At 48.4% G+C, this 15751-nt stretch overlaps 1 protein-coding gene across 1 annotated transcript; it reads left to right on the top strand.

Moving 5' to 3' along the window:
* The first annotated feature begins 172 nt into the window (after positions 1-172).
* On the top strand, positions 173-15109 carry ABCB8 (ATP binding cassette subfamily B member 8). Its single transcript, XM_051963435.1, has 16 exons — positions 173-353; positions 1873-2167; positions 2634-2789; positions 3001-3095; positions 3811-3916; positions 4644-4805; positions 4931-5016; positions 5097-5194; positions 5438-5543; positions 8125-8158; positions 8660-8796; positions 9110-9204; positions 9378-9511; positions 10882-11029; positions 13334-13584; positions 14763-15109. Exons 1-16 carry the CDS (start codon positions 259-261, stop codon positions 14868-14870), a joined length of 2106 nt encoding a protein of 701 aa, XP_051819395.1. The 5' UTR covers positions 173-258; the 3' UTR covers positions 14871-15109.
* The last annotated feature ends 642 nt before the right edge of the window (positions 15110-15751 follow it).

Genomic DNA, 15751 nt, shown 5'->3' with positions numbered 1-15751 from the left:
TGCTAAGGGAGCCTGGAGCCTTTTCCGAGTCTTAGAGGGGGAAGGGCTCCAACCGATTGTCCAGTCACAGCTCTGGGCAGATACGGTCTGAGAGATTTGCTCCAATCATAACTCAGAAGGGTGGAGGTCGAGACCTTTCCACCAATCCTAGCTGAGCCTCGTGAGGCTCGTCGGGAAGGGGGCTGAATCAACATGGCGCCTTCAGCGGGACAAGGGTGAAACCGCCACTGCCGGCTGCTTCCATTCTCCCGCTCCAACATGTTGGTTCACTTATTTCGGGTCGGGACTCGGGGCTGCCCGGTTCGGGGAGCCCTGCTACTGCCGCTCCGGCCCCGAACGTTTACGGCCGTCAGGTAAAAAGAAGCGTCGGCTTGGAGCGGGCCAGTGGCTCGCCGGTTCCGCGAGGGCTCCCCCTGGGAAATGTAGTTCTGGTTTCGCGCGAGGCTGCTGGGAGATGTAGGCTCCCTCGGGTCTGGGTGTAATGTCATCTACGCGGGGAGCGTGCTTAATAATTTATTGACGGCTCCGATGCAGACTGGTCTGCCTTTGCTTTTATGGAGCCCAGCGCCTAAGGCGCTCCGGGGCAGAAGTCCAAGTGTTCCGAGAACAGGCCTCCGTTGTCCCCATTCGGGGATCTGTCCCGGCTCCCGGATTAATGTTCTCATTAGGTCAAAGGGTAGGTCTAAGGTGAACCAGCAGCGTTTCTCCCGGGAGAACCCCTCGCCTTTGTTCAGAGGCCTGTGCTTCTCACATACGTCATTTAACTCGCCCCTCGCCGCAGCCCAATGAGGGAGATCCCGAGAGACCCGACACAAAAGTAACTCCAGGAAAAAGTGGCCTTGGCTAAGTCGGGAATCCGCGAGCCATGCCAGCACGTGGCCTGCTTCCAGAAGCCAACAATATCGGATTGGACAAGCGCGAGCGGGATGCTCAAATGCCAGAAAGTCACCCTTCTGCCCTCCTTGGCAGTATAAGCCCCTCAGAACCCTAAGTCCGGCCTTCCGGACCCCGGGGGACTGGCAAGGAAGAAGGGATGCAAGTCTGTGACAGTTACTGGGCCCTTCACATGTGATAGTGTTTCCCAAGGTGCTCTCAAGTCCATTATCTCCCACCTTCCCAGAACATGTGAGATACTTGTGCTGGTATTCTTATTATTCCCATTTGACCAGTGAGAGAATGGAGACACAAAGGCCAGTGACTTGTCAGGTATCACATGTTAAGTGGAATGACAAAGCTCAAACAGGAAGCCAAGTCTTGAGGCTTTAGTTGAGGTACATTGCCACAATATTATGCAGCTTTCTAAAATCAGGGTTTTTTCCTTCTTCCACAAAATAGAAGGAAATATGTCTTTTCCTTTTCCTCTTTGTGCTATCTTTTCAGTGCCCACAGCGATGGGGAAGGATGGGAAAAGCATGAGACAGTCAGGTTCTGTCACTAACTCTAGTTGTATGGTGTCATGTAGCTCACTCAATCTCTCTGGCCCTCAGTTTCTTCAGTTGAGGTGCTGTTGGACTTTATGACTCAGGTAACTGAGCTCTAAGGTCTTCTAAAATTATGGGGGGCCCAAAGGCTGAAGGCTACAGAGTCATCCACATGCTCAGAAAGAGCAGTGCATTGGGAGAGAGAACACAAGAGAACATGATTGGCTCTCTTGAAATTCTTGAGTTGTGTTCATATATGTGTGTGTTTTATCATCAGTTGGGATTCTCTCTCATGCTCCTTGATGGAAGGGGCCAGATTTTCTCTTTCTCTTCTTTCATCCTCACAAAGTGCTAACTAGCACTAGTGCTAAGCCCAGGGCTGGGGACACAGCAGAGACCAAATCTGTACTCCTAATAAATTGACTAATTTAAGACCACTTTCTCCTCACAGGCATTTGGAGAGTCACACTGGCTCCTACATTCTGCGGGCTCTGGCCCGGCTCCGGCTGTGCCTACCCAGAAGCCCCCCAGCTAGCCGTCAAGGATCCTCTCTCTGGGTTGGGGGGCTACTCTTGAGTCCTATAATATGGAGCAAAGGCTGCCACTTCTATCTTGTGGGGCGGTGTGAGATGGAGGAGCTGCCCCCTGTGGAATGCAAGTCCCAACCACAGGAGCCCTGCTTCAACTGGTCTATCTTCTGGTGCTTTCTGCGACCCCACTTGCTGGCCCTGGGGACAGCCATTGTGGTGAGGTCACCCCCTCCATCCCCCACATTCTTCCATCTTTGCCACAGACAGGGATAGGGTCATAAGAAGATATGAAGGGGGGTGGCCCAGAGAGAAGATAAATAAGTCTATTACATTCCACCACTATTACTCCAAAAGAGGTTCGGGGAGAATGGTAGGGATGAGCTCATTTTGAAGGAATGGAAGGGAAACGATAGAGTAAGGAGTCTCGTCCAGGAAGGCTGGACTTCAGTTACTTGGGAGGAGTGCTAAAAACCTTATTAGGTCTTTCAAGAAGGGTGTCCAGTATATATGATTCCCATAGAAATAGTGAGAGCAAGGGCTGTGCATGGAGCAGGAGGAAGCATTAGGGATACCCAGAAGCCACCTAGTGGTATCACAGGGTTAAAGAGACAATCATTGCTAAGGCTATCGAAGTATAGATTCCCCTTTTCTAACTCCTCCTTTTCCCCCTCCCCAACCACAGCTAGCATTGGGATCTGCCTTGGTGAATGTGCAAATTCCCCTGCTCCTGGGCCAGTTGGTGGAGATTGTGGGGAAATACACCCAAGATCATTTGGGGAACTTCATGATGGAGGCCCGAAGCCTTGGTCTTCATCTACTCACCCTCTACACTGTCCAGGTATTATGGTAGGAAGTGTGTGTGGGGAAGAGTCTGAGGAATTTTTATGATCATCTATCAATTTTATAGTATACTGCCTTAAATAGGAATTCAAGTCCTGGCAATTTTGGGGGGGTTGGAAATGGCGAGGGATCTAGTGCTATGTTTAGACAAGAATCAGTTAGGGAAGCCTCAGTGGAACTCTATGGATCTCTTTTATTACTCTCCTTAGGGGGTGCTGACCTTTGGCTACCTGGTACTGTTGTCAAGACTTGGAGAACGCATAGCCAAAGATATTCGGAAACAACTGTTTGGCTGCCTGCTTCGGTAATGCCGGGGGAAAGGAAGGGTGATTATGGGCTGGGGTGGAAGAGCAGGCCTGGGAAGAGAGAAAAGGTCTGCTTCCCTAAGGACACTCAGAGAGTAAAGGGAGTAGACTTTGGGAGATAGTCAAGGACACAATTAGTGATGGTAGGGGTGGAGTTGGGGGGGAGATGATATAGAAACTGTGATTCTGATATTTCTGTATCCATTTTATAGCAAATAGATCTCCAGGGATCTCTGTCAAATTGAGTCTTGGGGCCGAAGCCTTTTCTTCCTCTCCCAGGCTCTGATAATCACAATTCTGGCCCAAAGAGGCAGTTCCTCCAGACTATAGACATGAGAGGTATCATGATCTGGAAAGACGAACTTACTGGGATCCAGAAGAGCAGGGCTTTAATTCTGGCTCTGGCATGTATTATTAGCTACATGGTGTTGATTAATTATATAATCTTTCCCTTTGCTTTGGTTATCTCATGTCTAAAATAAAAACTTTACCTCTCTGAGATGGAACAACCAAGCTAGGAAACCTCTCGAATCCTTTCCTGCTCTAGGATCTCTTCACCTATCCCCTTCCAACTCTGTTACTGTGTCCCTCATCAATCCCTTAAAAGAGAGCCTGAGTACTCTGCTGATCATGGAGCCCAGGCCCCAGGGTTCTGTGCTTGGGACATCAGTGTGGGATGTGATCATCTGGGTGACCCCCCCCTCCTTCCTCCAGACAGGACATTGGCTTCTTTGACACCAAAAAGACAGGGCAGCTGGTGGCACGACTAACAGCTGATGTGCAAGAATTCAAGTCGTCCTTCAAACTTGTCATCTCCCAGGTCAGGGGGCTCCTGATTGCCCTTTTTTAGGGAGGCTAGGCAGATCTAAGGGTAACATCACAAGTCATCTGGGGGGGAAGGAAGGGGAGAGACCAGAAATAAGGACAGACTGAGGGATATGGACACTCCTCCTCACTGCTTCTGAAATCCCACCACCAGGAAATCTACCTGGTGGAACAGAGAGGACTGGCTTTCCTCATCCCTGCTCTTCTGCAGCAGGAGCTTCTGCTGATTCTCCCCACCTTCTCCCTTCTCTAGACCTAGCATGTCAGGGAGTCTCCTGGTCCCTGGCTCTGTGATGTTCCATACTGTGAGCTCCCGAGGGCCACTGCCCGCTGCTCTGCAGCAGGGACCACGTCCTGGTCTGGTGGCTAGCACCTCGGAGAGGGACACGGGAAACGTGGGCTGGCAGTCGAGTGGGATGTTGGTTTGGCTGAACCCCTATTCATAGACCGTATGGGGTCGTTTCCCACTTAGGGGGCTGGTTTTCACCACTTTATCTTCTTGTGTATCCATCAACAAGTTCTTTTGCCCAGTGGCAGATGATTGCAGGGCAGTCGGCAGAGAATTTTAGGTGCAGCTCATGACTTGCAACTGGAGAAGCTTAACTAATTGGCCCGTCCTTGGGAGCAGCGTTCTGATCAGCTCAGCGGGCCAGCCGCCCCTTGACCTGATAAAGACTTTTGGCCGGAGGCCCTGATCCTGGTTGTTCTCTCCTTCCCCTCAGGGCCTCCGCAGCTGTACCCAGATGGCGGGCTGCCTGGTGTCCCTGAGCGTGCTGTCCCCACGTCTCACGGTTATATTGTTGATGGTCACACCTGTCCTGGTTGGGGCGGGTTCCCTGCTGGGCGCCCTCCTCCGCAAGCTCTCTCGACAGGCTCAGGAGCAGGTACCAGTGCCGCCCTCACTCTCCCTAACTCCTATCCTCCCAGCTTCCTTTACCTTTGGCCTCCCCATAACCCACTTTAAATATTAGCCCCCCCCCCCATTTGCTAATTCCTGGGTTCTCTGCAGATCTCTAAGGCAACAGGTGTGGCGGATGAGGCCCTGGGCAACGTACGGACCGTGAGAGCCTTTGCCATGGAGCCACGGGAGGAACAGTGAGTCCTGGAGGGGTGGGGGGCGGGCCGGGCGGAGGGGGATGGGTCTTCCCTCAACACCCAGCTTCGCCCCATGGCAGGCACTATGGAGAGGAGCTGGAGAAGTCGTGTGAGCTGTCAGAGAAACTGGGCAGAGGCATCGCCATCTTCCAGGGGCTCTCCAACATCGCTCTCAACTGTGAGTGACGCCTTAAGGGCAGGAGTGGGTATGGGGTGGTCCCGGAACCATTAGACGCAAGGGGCCCAGGGGGCATCCAGAGACAGTCTCTTTACTCATAGGATCAGAGAACTTGCGATGTTCCTTGTGTGGCGGATAAGGAAACAGATCCAGTCAAGATGGGTCACTTGCCCCAAATTAGGAGCAGAGCCCACCTCCAGCCCCTCTGCCCTAGTGACCTCTCCCTTTATGTTCCCCACGCAGGCATGGTTCTAGGCACGCTGTTCATAGGCGGCTCCCTGGTGGCAGGACAAGAGCTGTCAGGCGGGGACCTCATGTCTTTCCTGGTGGCGTCCCAGACCGTGCAGAGGTGAGCCAGGGCCGGCTGGGGCGCGGCATGTTTGGGCCCAGAGCCTCTGCTGTTTTGTCCCGTGCCCAGGAGCACACACATCCATCGCATGCAGCTGGCCTTTTAGAGCCAGCTGGATCTTGTCGTACTTTACTGTGTTAGTGCCATATATTTCTTTTCAGCTTGGCAGCCCGAGTTTTTTCCAGAAGAGCTCCCATCTAGGCCCTATCCAGGCAGAATCATAAAACTCAATCTTCTAATCTAGTCTCTCATTCAGGGTCAGAAACAACCTCTGTGTAAGTTCCTCCAGGGCTGGAAAGATCACTGCCTTTTAGATAATCTGTTTTATTGTTGGACATTTCTTCCTCGCTTTGATCCCAAGACCAACTCCTTCTGATGTCCACCAATGATCCCACAACTTTGCCACCCAGAATAACCCAGAACAAGATCATTCTCCTTTTTTGTAATCATTCTTCAACCATATAAAGCTACCAGTGTCTCCCTTGCGTTATCTTTTCTCCAGGAAATAATCAGTTCCTTTGTCTTTTGCATGTCAGGGTTTCTTATCCTGATCCTCCCCATTCAGATAAACTCCATTTTCTTCATTATCTCCCTTAAAATGGAACCTACCAAAAACATGCATTCAAAAAACTTGTTTTCACCCCTTATCTCCCCAACTCAGCCTGTTTGTATTTCCCTCCTGTACTACAGTCTCAGTTCACATCTCTACTCCTTTACCCACCTCCTTCATCCTCCCTCCTCACACACATCTTCTTTCTTTCCCTCACATACTTTGGTCTTCTTCCAAGGCTCAGATCAGTGAAGAAGCATTAGATGGATGAACGCAGTAAATTGACTCTTGTTTCCAGGACTGGCTTATTCTCCCCAGCACTCTAGACACTAGTGACTTCTAGAGTTCTCCTTGATTTCCTTCCACCTGCTCTGTTTCTGATCTCCATGGGGCTGTACAGTACTTGGATATCGTGGACAGAACTGTGGTCCTAGCACAGGTTACTTCTCTTTCACCCTCTCAGCCATTATTTAAACACTCCAGACAGACCAAAAGGGAATCCCAGGAAATGGACTTTGAGAGCAGGTGAGAGTTTGGTGATGGAGAGGGGCCACCTGCTCTCCAATCACCTGGAACATCTATGGGCCTCCTCCTAATTGGACTGGTACAGGGAAGAGAGGATGGAACCATAGAGAGGCTCAGAGAACTGGTAAGGGGAAGACAGACTGGGGTCTTAGCTGGAGGAGCGGGACTAAGGAATTTCCTCTTAACTCCACTTTCTAAAAGGATGCACTAAAGCTTTGTATCTGGATCCTTCAAGAGGACCATGACATTGGGGAAGGGATGCCAATTGGATTGAAGGGAGGGAGGGCTAGGCAAGGTCACCCGCCTTACTTTCCCCTCCAGAGCCTTCTGGGTCCAGGGACAAGAAAATATTAACTGTTGAATGAATGAGGCTAGGGGACTGGCAGCGGGAAGCTTACTCCCCCTGCTGGGCAGCAGTGGGATATTTCCTTTCGCATCTCAATTAGCTTATTAGAGAAGCAAAGTCTTTCATTGAGATGCTAAGGAGACAAGAGCCCTGGACCTTTGTCAAATCCCTAATAGTTTACTAATAGCCCGGAAGACAGTGTTTTTCTTCCTTATTCTTCTCCCTCATTCTCCCAACCCCAAATTTTCCTCATTTATTCAAGAAGCTGTTCTCTTCCCATGACCAGCTGAAACATGGACAAATTGTCTGTGTAGCCTATTCCGGAGCCATTTTCCAGCTTTCCCCTCCCATGGAAGAATCGCCTATCTCTGCCAGTAATGAAGTCAGGCCTTCCCTTGGAAATTTGGACCCATCATTCTTCATGAATAGGAACACACGTATTCTAGTCCAGAGTGACTACTGATTTATGACTAATTGTTTACCACCTCCCACTCACATAGCCAAGTCAACCTCCTACTCCAGCTTCTTAATATCCCCACCCATCTATCTATTGGGTCAGTTTTACTCACTTCCTCCCCATTTCCTCTTTCCCCCTAATATATAGCTTCTAGCTTACAACCTCTATGTTCTAACTTTTCATTGACCAGGCAATATGGAAAGAAACACACAATGGTAGGCAAAACACAGGACAGAGCAAAATCATGGGCCCTATTTGGAGGGCATCCTAATACTTATTCCTTTCCCTTTCTTACAATTTTTTTTTTTTTGCAATTATTTTCTTTTCAGATTTTAATCCTTCTTCTCTGCAACAGCTGAAATTCTCTGATTGGTGTTTATCCTCTTATTCTGTGCCTTAGCTCTTTATGAAACAGCTAGGTGGTGCAAGGGAGAGAGCACTGAGCTTAGTATTAGGAAGACCTAACTTCAAATGTGGCCTCCGAAACTCACTACCTGTGAGACATGGGCAAAGTATTAGATGTCGGTTTGCCTCAATTTCCTCATCTGTAAAATGAAGACAATAAGAACATTGACTTCCTAAGATTGTTGTAAGAATCAAATGGGAATACTAATCATAAAGCATTTAGCACAATGCCTGGCACATAGATGTGATAAATGTTCTCCCTCATAGCCATTCTCTGTTTCCTTTTCTCTCCCTTCAGATCCATGGCCAATCTCTCTGTTCTATTTGGTCAGGTGAGTTGAAGTGGGATCATAGAGGTCTTCAGATGTAAGGTTGTCATTGAATGCTGGGAAGCTTGGATCATTTCTGTAAAGTTGTGGCATGGGGGAGAGGAGAGCTTACTGGTCTGCTGGGAAAAGGGAAAAGTAAGGAACCCCTAGGCTAACTAAAGTAATCTTGTTGACCCTCTCCCCCCCAAAAAAAGCTTTAAAATCTCAACAGGTATGGAATTAATATGGACTCCTTGCCTCTTTTTTTCTGCCCAGATTTCACTTGGCGTGTCCACTCTTGCATAGTTTCTTCCATGAAATCTCAGGGCTCCTTTTTTCCATCAGTGATACAAGTTCTGGGTTTACACTGAGACCTACCTGTTGGGGCCCCTCCCCTTAACTGTACTTAGCCCATAACCCCCAGCACTGGCATCTTCCTCCCTGTCACTGCCAGGTGTGGTACAAATTATGGGTCCTGAGTTTGGTGGCCCCTGCCTACCCCCATCTCCTGGTCTCTTCCTCTAGGTGGTTCGAGGGCTTAGTGCTGGGGCCCGGGTCTTTGAGTACATGGCTGTGATCCCTGAAATTCCACTGGAAGGGGGCTACTGCATTCCACACACTGAGCTCCAAGGCGCTGTCAGTTTTCACAATGTCTGCTTCAGGTCAGCACAGGGGACACTTGTGGCTGGGGATGGGGAAGTGGTCAATGGGAGAGGTCTTTTCCATGCAGAGCTTCTCTTAGAAGGGACTCTCTTGATTGGGGAGTAAGAGGTTCAGTTCTTCATGGTGATTTTTTGATAAAAGAGATTATTTTCTGCATCTCTTTAACCCCCTTGAATAGCAAGAGGTACTGGAAGAAGAGAGTAATCTTGTTTCCATCGTTAGCCTCTGCTTCCTAAAACTGATGAGGGTTTTCAAGGTAATTCTTGAGTCCCTCCCTATCTTAGACTTTTCTCCCACATGCCCTTCTTCTAGCTATCCCAGCCGACCAGGTTTCCCAGTACTCAAGAACTTCAATCTGAAATTGCCTCCTGGAAAGATAGTGGCCCTGGTGGGACTGTCTGGGGGAGGTGAGTAGATCCTTGTCCCCAAGCCATCATGAAACTTCTCCAGGAGGGCAGCATGCGGTGTCCCGCATTCTCCTCCTCAGACACGGGGCTCCATGGCTCTCTTTGTAGCCATGTCTTTCCAAGAAGGGCCTTCTGAAGTCCTGGTTTCTCTCCCGACACCTCTCTCTCCTCAGGAAAGTCTACAGTGGCTGCCCTGCTTGAACGGTTCTATGACCCCACCGAAGGAACAGTGTGCTTGGACGGGCAAGATCTTCGAAGCCTGGACCCTTCTTGGCTCCGGGGTGAAGTCATTGGCTTCATAAGCCAGGTGAAAGGGAGGATAAGCAGTAGGGCTGAGAGTAAGAACCTGGGGTGGAAGCAAGTAGTCCTCGGCTATGGCCCCAAAAGCAAGACAGGCCATCCCCAAAGTGCAAAATCTTGGTTTGGCTAGTCTCTTTCTTCTTCAGTCTTTTTACCCTCCCCCCATCCCTGAATGTAGGTGATGTTGCATAAATGTTCTTAGGGAAACTTCAGGTTCAGTCATTTACTCCTTAAAGCAAACGGGCTATAGGTATGTTCAGTTTTCTCTCTCATTGTGAAATGAAAAGTTTCATCCCATTCAGTGTGTGGGGAACAAAGTGTTTTGGAGGAAAGGAAGGCTTTCTGGGCCCCTTGAAATTATATCACAAAATAGCCATGGACAGGAGTTTTGGAAAACTATGTTATAATTATGAATATTTCATTCTAATCCTGCCCTGACATTTATGCTTGTGATTCTGGGCAAACCAAGCTCTAGACCAACGGTGTCAAATTCAGCTAGAAATAAGGGCCACTAAAGCAGATATAAGGATCCCTGCAAGCCACTTAATTGACTTAGAAAACTACATAGTCATAAATATATGTTGCATTTATTTTGTGGACTCTTTCCTATTTACATCTTAATCTGGTTTGGGCAGTGCCATCTGGGGGCCTTGGGGTAGGCCAGGTGTTTGACACCATCATTTAGGCAATTCTCTAGGGTGATAAGTCGCAGAGGAGCTGCCAACCTGCATTGGGAGAGGGAATTTCTGCATCTGGGACTTCCCCCTGCTCCAGGCTCTTAACCTATATTTGCTATTAACTTGCCATTCAAGGTCTTATCCTTGTTCCCAAAGTCTCCTTCCTGCTCATGTCCACAGGGCACTGGTTTGGTTTTAAACTTCTAGAATCAGGACATGGAGTTCTCTCATCCTGGTATCTTGTACGTGATTCTCTGGTGAAAAGATGCCTGAAGCCCATTAGTAAGGAGTCCTAGACAGAGCAGACAGGCAGAAAGGATCATGCAATTGAAGTTTGCAAGGCCGGGTAGCCTTACTCAGTCCCCATTCCCACCCATCAGCGTGCCCCTCCTCAGAGTCCCAGCACACCCTTACCATACCCTTACAGGCCATTCCTCTACTTCATAGTTTTCCAAAAACTTCTTTTTCCACCCGCAGACCTTTACAATTCTGGCACTAACCATCCTCTTTCTTCCCAAAATTGCTGTCTCAAGGTTTCCTACATCCCATCTTAGCCAAAATATGTTCCCTTTACTGGCTGTGACAACCTCAACAATTCTAAGGAAATTATTGGGGGTTGAGGAGCTAGAAAGGCAGGATTGGGTGAGTCTTGAGGAGGGAGGGATGATGATTAACTCATTAATCCTTCATCCTCCTCTAGGAGCCTGTCCTTTTTGGCACAACCATCATGGAGAACATCCGCCTAGGAAAGCTAGATGCCTCTGATGAAGAAGTATATGCAGCTGCCCAGGAGGCTAATGCCCATAATTTCATTTGCAGTTTCCCCGAGGGCTATGACACTGTTGTGGGTAAGTGAGACCTTATCCAGCTGCTGTGCTTGCATACAGACGCCCTCCTGTCTCGGGGTCACAATGCCAGTCCCAAAATCATGTGAAGAGATTTGAAGGGCCAAGAAAAGAAGAGAATATCTGAAGAGGAAAATCATAATTCCACCACAGATGGCAGCTGACCTATGAGTTGCTATATTGGGAAAAGATCAGAGGGGCCAAGTGAATGCAAGGTTATTATTGAAGAAGCCATACCATAGGACTGCTTTAAAAAAAAAAAAAAAAGATAATCTTGTATAAGTTGAATGGTCAAATCCTGTCAGACAGAAGTAGAGGGAAACATTTCAAGTCTTTCACCACCAGGACACCTGGTCTTTTTCAGTCCATTCCCAATTTTGTTTCAGCTCTTTGGCCTTGTCTTCAGGTGGGATGAAGGTCCCATTTAAATTCTTGTGGTGGTTCCAATTGTGTTCCCAAACTACCTTTAATCTTTTAGTTTCCCTGACTTCAAGCTCAGTAACCTCATTTCTTTCAGTCTTTTTTTTAGTCCTAATCTGATGTCCGTTTTTGCAGAAGTCCTCTGAAACTTCTTTGAAGGTCTCCCTCTACTTCAGTTTTTTTTTTTGGTCTGTTTACCTAGAGGGGAGGAGCGGCCTTGCTTACTGATGAAAGAAGTGGAACTTTCAGAAGTTTGCTTCCTCCTTCTCCTAATCCCCCAAGGTTCAGGGGACCAACACAGTTTCCCATGTGGTACATCCCGGCCCATGCTTAACAAAGTCTCTTTGTGCTCATCTCCAGGGTTCAAGCTTATTTCTTTCAATTTTGCCTGAGGATGTTCCAGTTCATCCTTGACTCCTGGTATGAAGGGAGGGTTACCAGTGCTGCAGCAGGTTTACACAGTCTAGGAGGTCCAGGTTTGAAGCTCACTGCTGAAGCTCAGCAGCTGGAGGCCTACCTGACCACTGGAGGCCTAATGCCTATTATGTTAGAGTTGTTATAAGGTTCAAATGAACCGACCTCTGTAAAGTATTTTACAGATTTAACCTGCTGCATAAATACTACTGAATTCTGTTTTTATTTTTGATGGATAGAGAAGTATTGAATAAAGAGTTGGCTTTGGGGCCAGAAAAACCTGGGATCGAGTCTTACCTCACACGCTAACTGTGACCCCAGCAAATTACCTGTCAGCACTCTAGACAGATAGAAGACACGGAGCAGGTGCTGACTTGCATGGGCAGTTGTTCTGCCAGTTCCTCACTAGGAGCTCCTTAAGCCATTGGAATCACAGGACTGTTTCTCATGCTCAGCTCTACTATTTTTATATCTTTAAAAAGATTTTTTATTGATAACTTTTGTTTTTACATTAGAGCCATTTACATTAGATGCTTCGTTCCTCCCCCTGCCCACACACATACCCTTTGACACACACATGTATAGTCAGTGTGCCCTCCCTCTTTTGTAACAAATATCCAACAGAACCAATCAGCCAATCCAGTGTCCAAGCCTGACACTGTGAAAGTACATAACTATCACTAGGAGTGAAATGGAATTCCTGCTCCCTTCTTCAGGGCTAAGACTGATCATTAGAAGTCCTCCCCTTTTAGCTTTTTTGTAAAATATTTTTCATTTATGTTATTGCAGTCAATGTTTTTCTCATTAACTTCCTGCCTCTGCTCGGTTCATATAGGCCTTTTGTGTTTCTCTTAAGTCCCTGATATTCTTTTTTTCTCACCACTAAGTAACATTCTGTTCTATTTGGAGACCCTAATTTATTCGGCCATTCCCCAATTACTGCGAAGCTTTCTTACCAAAAAATGTTGCCACAGGATATTTTGGCTTTTCTTTGCCTTTGACCTTCTTGGGGCAGGAGCCCAGTAATGACATGACCCAGTTTGGTGTCTTCTTGTAACTATTGTGAAACTGTTCTTGCCCTCAGCACTAGCATATCCCTGGGCGTGCGTGTTCACACACATCTCTTTATATTAGGTGATATTATGAAGAAGCTTACACAGTTTTGGTTAATGTCTCTGAAGACTAAGTAGAGAGCAGAACATTTCAGAACCAAATAAAAACTGAAACATGAGCAGGTCTGGGACCAGAACAGTTCTTTGGAATCAGATCACTAGAAGGCTCATACAACCACATGACAGGGTGCCCCACCTTGGACTAGCTGCTGTTGGAGCCAGGAACAGAGCAGGAAGGCAGTCTGATTGGGGAGAGCACCGGGAGGAGCCCTGTCCCAGGCTGTCTTTGGTGGGGGGACAGTCACAAGTTGCACCCACTGATGTTTTGTACTTTTCTTCTCTCCTCCCTCCCATCCCACAGGAGAGCGAGGCGTCGCCCTCTCAGGGGGCCAGAAGCAGCGTTTGGCCATTGCCCGGGCTCTCATCAAGCAGCCCAAAGTGCTGATCCTGGATGAGGCCACGAGTGCGCTGGATGGGGAGTCGGAGCGAGTCGTTCAGGAGGCCCTGGACCGAGCCAGCTCCGGCCGCACCGTGCTGGTCATCGCCCACCGCCTCAGCACAGTCCGGGCGGCCCACCAGATCGTCGTGATGTCTAAAGGCTGTATCAAGGAGGTCAGCCGTGAGCTGGTGTGGGGAGGACGGAGGGAAGGAATCAGAGGTTCCGGCTTGACCCCCGACCCAGGAGAACCAGAATTAAAAAGCTAGAGCTGCGCCTCCAGTAGCTGGCAATGGGGAGGGACGAGGGGAACACCAGATAACGAGAGAGTGCAGATATGGCCTTGAGATTTCTATGGTGTGGGTCAGTGGGAGAAAGACTGCAGTGGGAACTGGGAGCTCAGAGCTCTAGTCTTAGCTCTATTTCTAGCTAGCTGAAAGACCTTTTTATTATAATAACCAGTATGTCCCACAAGGTGGCTGCTATCTATAAGTCCTTTTGAATCTTGTTTCTCAGAGATGGCTTTAAGACTGAAGAGATAACAGATAAGAAGGAAGTTTTTAAATCTGCAAATGCAAGGTGTTGAGGCAGACAGATGAGAATGGGATCCTGAATATGGATAACCATAGAGGCAGACGGCATAGGATCAGAGCTAGCAAGAGCTTATCTTACTCTGCTCCCCAGATTTTACAGATCTATAGGTTTACAGGAAACTGAAGCCTGGAGATAATGAAGTAATTTGTCCTAGAGTTTGGAATCTTGGACCTCTGATCCCAAATTCATCATGTTTTCAATTTCTCCAAACTAGCTCACCAAGTCTAGGAAAGCTGAAATACCAAGACCACCTGGAGCCCAAAAGTATTAAGTCAGGGCTACAGAATCAAAGCCTCAGGGCCAGGAGTGGAATAGTGACCATTCATCCCTAGCCAAAAGCTGGCCCTGAGCCAATCCCTTCTCTACCTACCATTGGAATTAGTACTTTTTGAAAAGGAGAGAGATTAATAGAATTTAAAGAACTTTGAAGTCTGTTTTGAGCCAAAGCTCTGAGCCTGAAGGTTTGGTGCAAAGGTCGGAGGAGGAGAGTGCTGTGTATGCAGATAGTGGGTAGACTCTGGGTTTTCTTTAGGGTTGGAGTCTTGTAGGATCTTTATGAGGACTCAGTGTTTGCTTCAGGTGATCCTTTTGTTTTGCCTTCCCAACCACTTCCAAGCAGAAAGCCCATTGTCTTGAGTCCCCTAGTGTCAACAGACTTTGAAGGGGATTGAGGATGGTTTATAGTCTGCTTTCCCAGAGCCCCAGGACTAGAGGTCAGAGTGACCTATTGTATACACCTCTGTATTTCTGCTTCTTTCAGATTGGAACCCACTCAGACCTCATGAGGAGAGGTGGGCTGTACGCAGATCTCGTCAGGAGTCAGACCTTAATGCCTCCAGGCTATAAAACCTACAACCCCAGGTTTTGAAAATTGGCCTCTTGGGGGTCCACCTGACCCAGGAGCCTGAACACTCCCAAGGTTCCAGAACTCGAGCAGAGTTCAAAGTGGTGACGAAACCCCAGAAAAGGAGTAATAGGAAAAGGGGACTGTCAGCAGGGGCGGAGGGAGTACAGAATGCTACTGTTATGGCTGTACTCAAAATAAACCCTGGGCTGGAGCCAGCTGGAGGGTTGGAAAGGAGCTAGGGCCCAGCCTCCTTCTTCTTAGCCAGGCATCCTCCTTTTCCCCCATCAAACCCAAAGGAGCACTATTGGCATGGAGATGGGGTCATTGTGGCACCCCGTTATCCTGCCCCTTCTTCCCTGCCTTCCGTCTTACCATCTTCTGTCCTCTGTGTTCTCCTGCCTCCTTCCCTTTCTTCCCCTCTTTTCCATTCCCTGCTACTTTCGTGAGTATCTTGCTGCTCTTCTAACTCAAGTGTCCATGCCCGAGGTCTTGGAGAGTTTCTGCAATGTGTTGAGTTCCGTTGGCTGTCCTTTCTCCCACCTTTACCTCCTCCATAGCCCATATTGTGGGAGAAAAGGGATCTGGCCCTATAATTTTTCCCCGATTTGCCTCTGATCACTACCTTACATGCCCCCTACTAAAGAGCACTTGACATGGCGGAGGGCAGTCTTGTTTGTACCAGCCGGGCCTTCCTCCACTGTCCCATCCTAAGTTTCCTGAAGAGGCCTCAGAAAGCCTAGAGGGTCAGCACATTCCAGTAATTTAAAACCAGTATGGGGACAGCTAGGTGGCACAATGGATAGAGCACTGGTCCTGATGTCAGGGGGGCCCAACTTCAAATTTAACTAGCCATGTGATTCCGGGCAAGTCACTTGACATTAGTTGCGCCTCCAAAAAATCAG

Source organism: Antechinus flavipes, chromosome 5 (genome assembly GCF_016432865.1).
Source record: "Antechinus flavipes isolate AdamAnt ecotype Samford, QLD, Australia chromosome 5, AdamAnt_v2, whole genome shotgun sequence".
Classification (NCBI taxonomy): Eukaryota; Metazoa; Chordata; class Mammalia; order Dasyuromorphia; family Dasyuridae; genus Antechinus; species Antechinus flavipes.
The sequence above is the reverse complement of the archived record's forward strand: the minus strand, read 5'-3'. Positions and strand labels throughout refer to the sequence as shown.

What these genes read in the sequence shown, in the direction of transcription:
- ABCB8 (XM_051963435.1), top strand. Translation starts at nt 259, where the DNA reads ATGTTGGTTCACTTATTTCGGGTCGGGACTCGGGGCTGCCCGGTTCGG. An exon ending in TCACCCTCTACACTGTCCAG is followed by an intron (nt 2,790 to 3,000) that starts GTATTATGGTAG and finishes TACTCTCCTTAG; the next exon opens with GGGGTGCTGACCTTTGGCTA. An exon ending in TTTCACAATGTCTGCTTCAG is followed by an intron (nt 8,797 to 9,109) that starts GTCAGCACAGGG and finishes CCCTTCTTCTAG; the next exon opens with CTATCCCAGCCGACCAGGTT.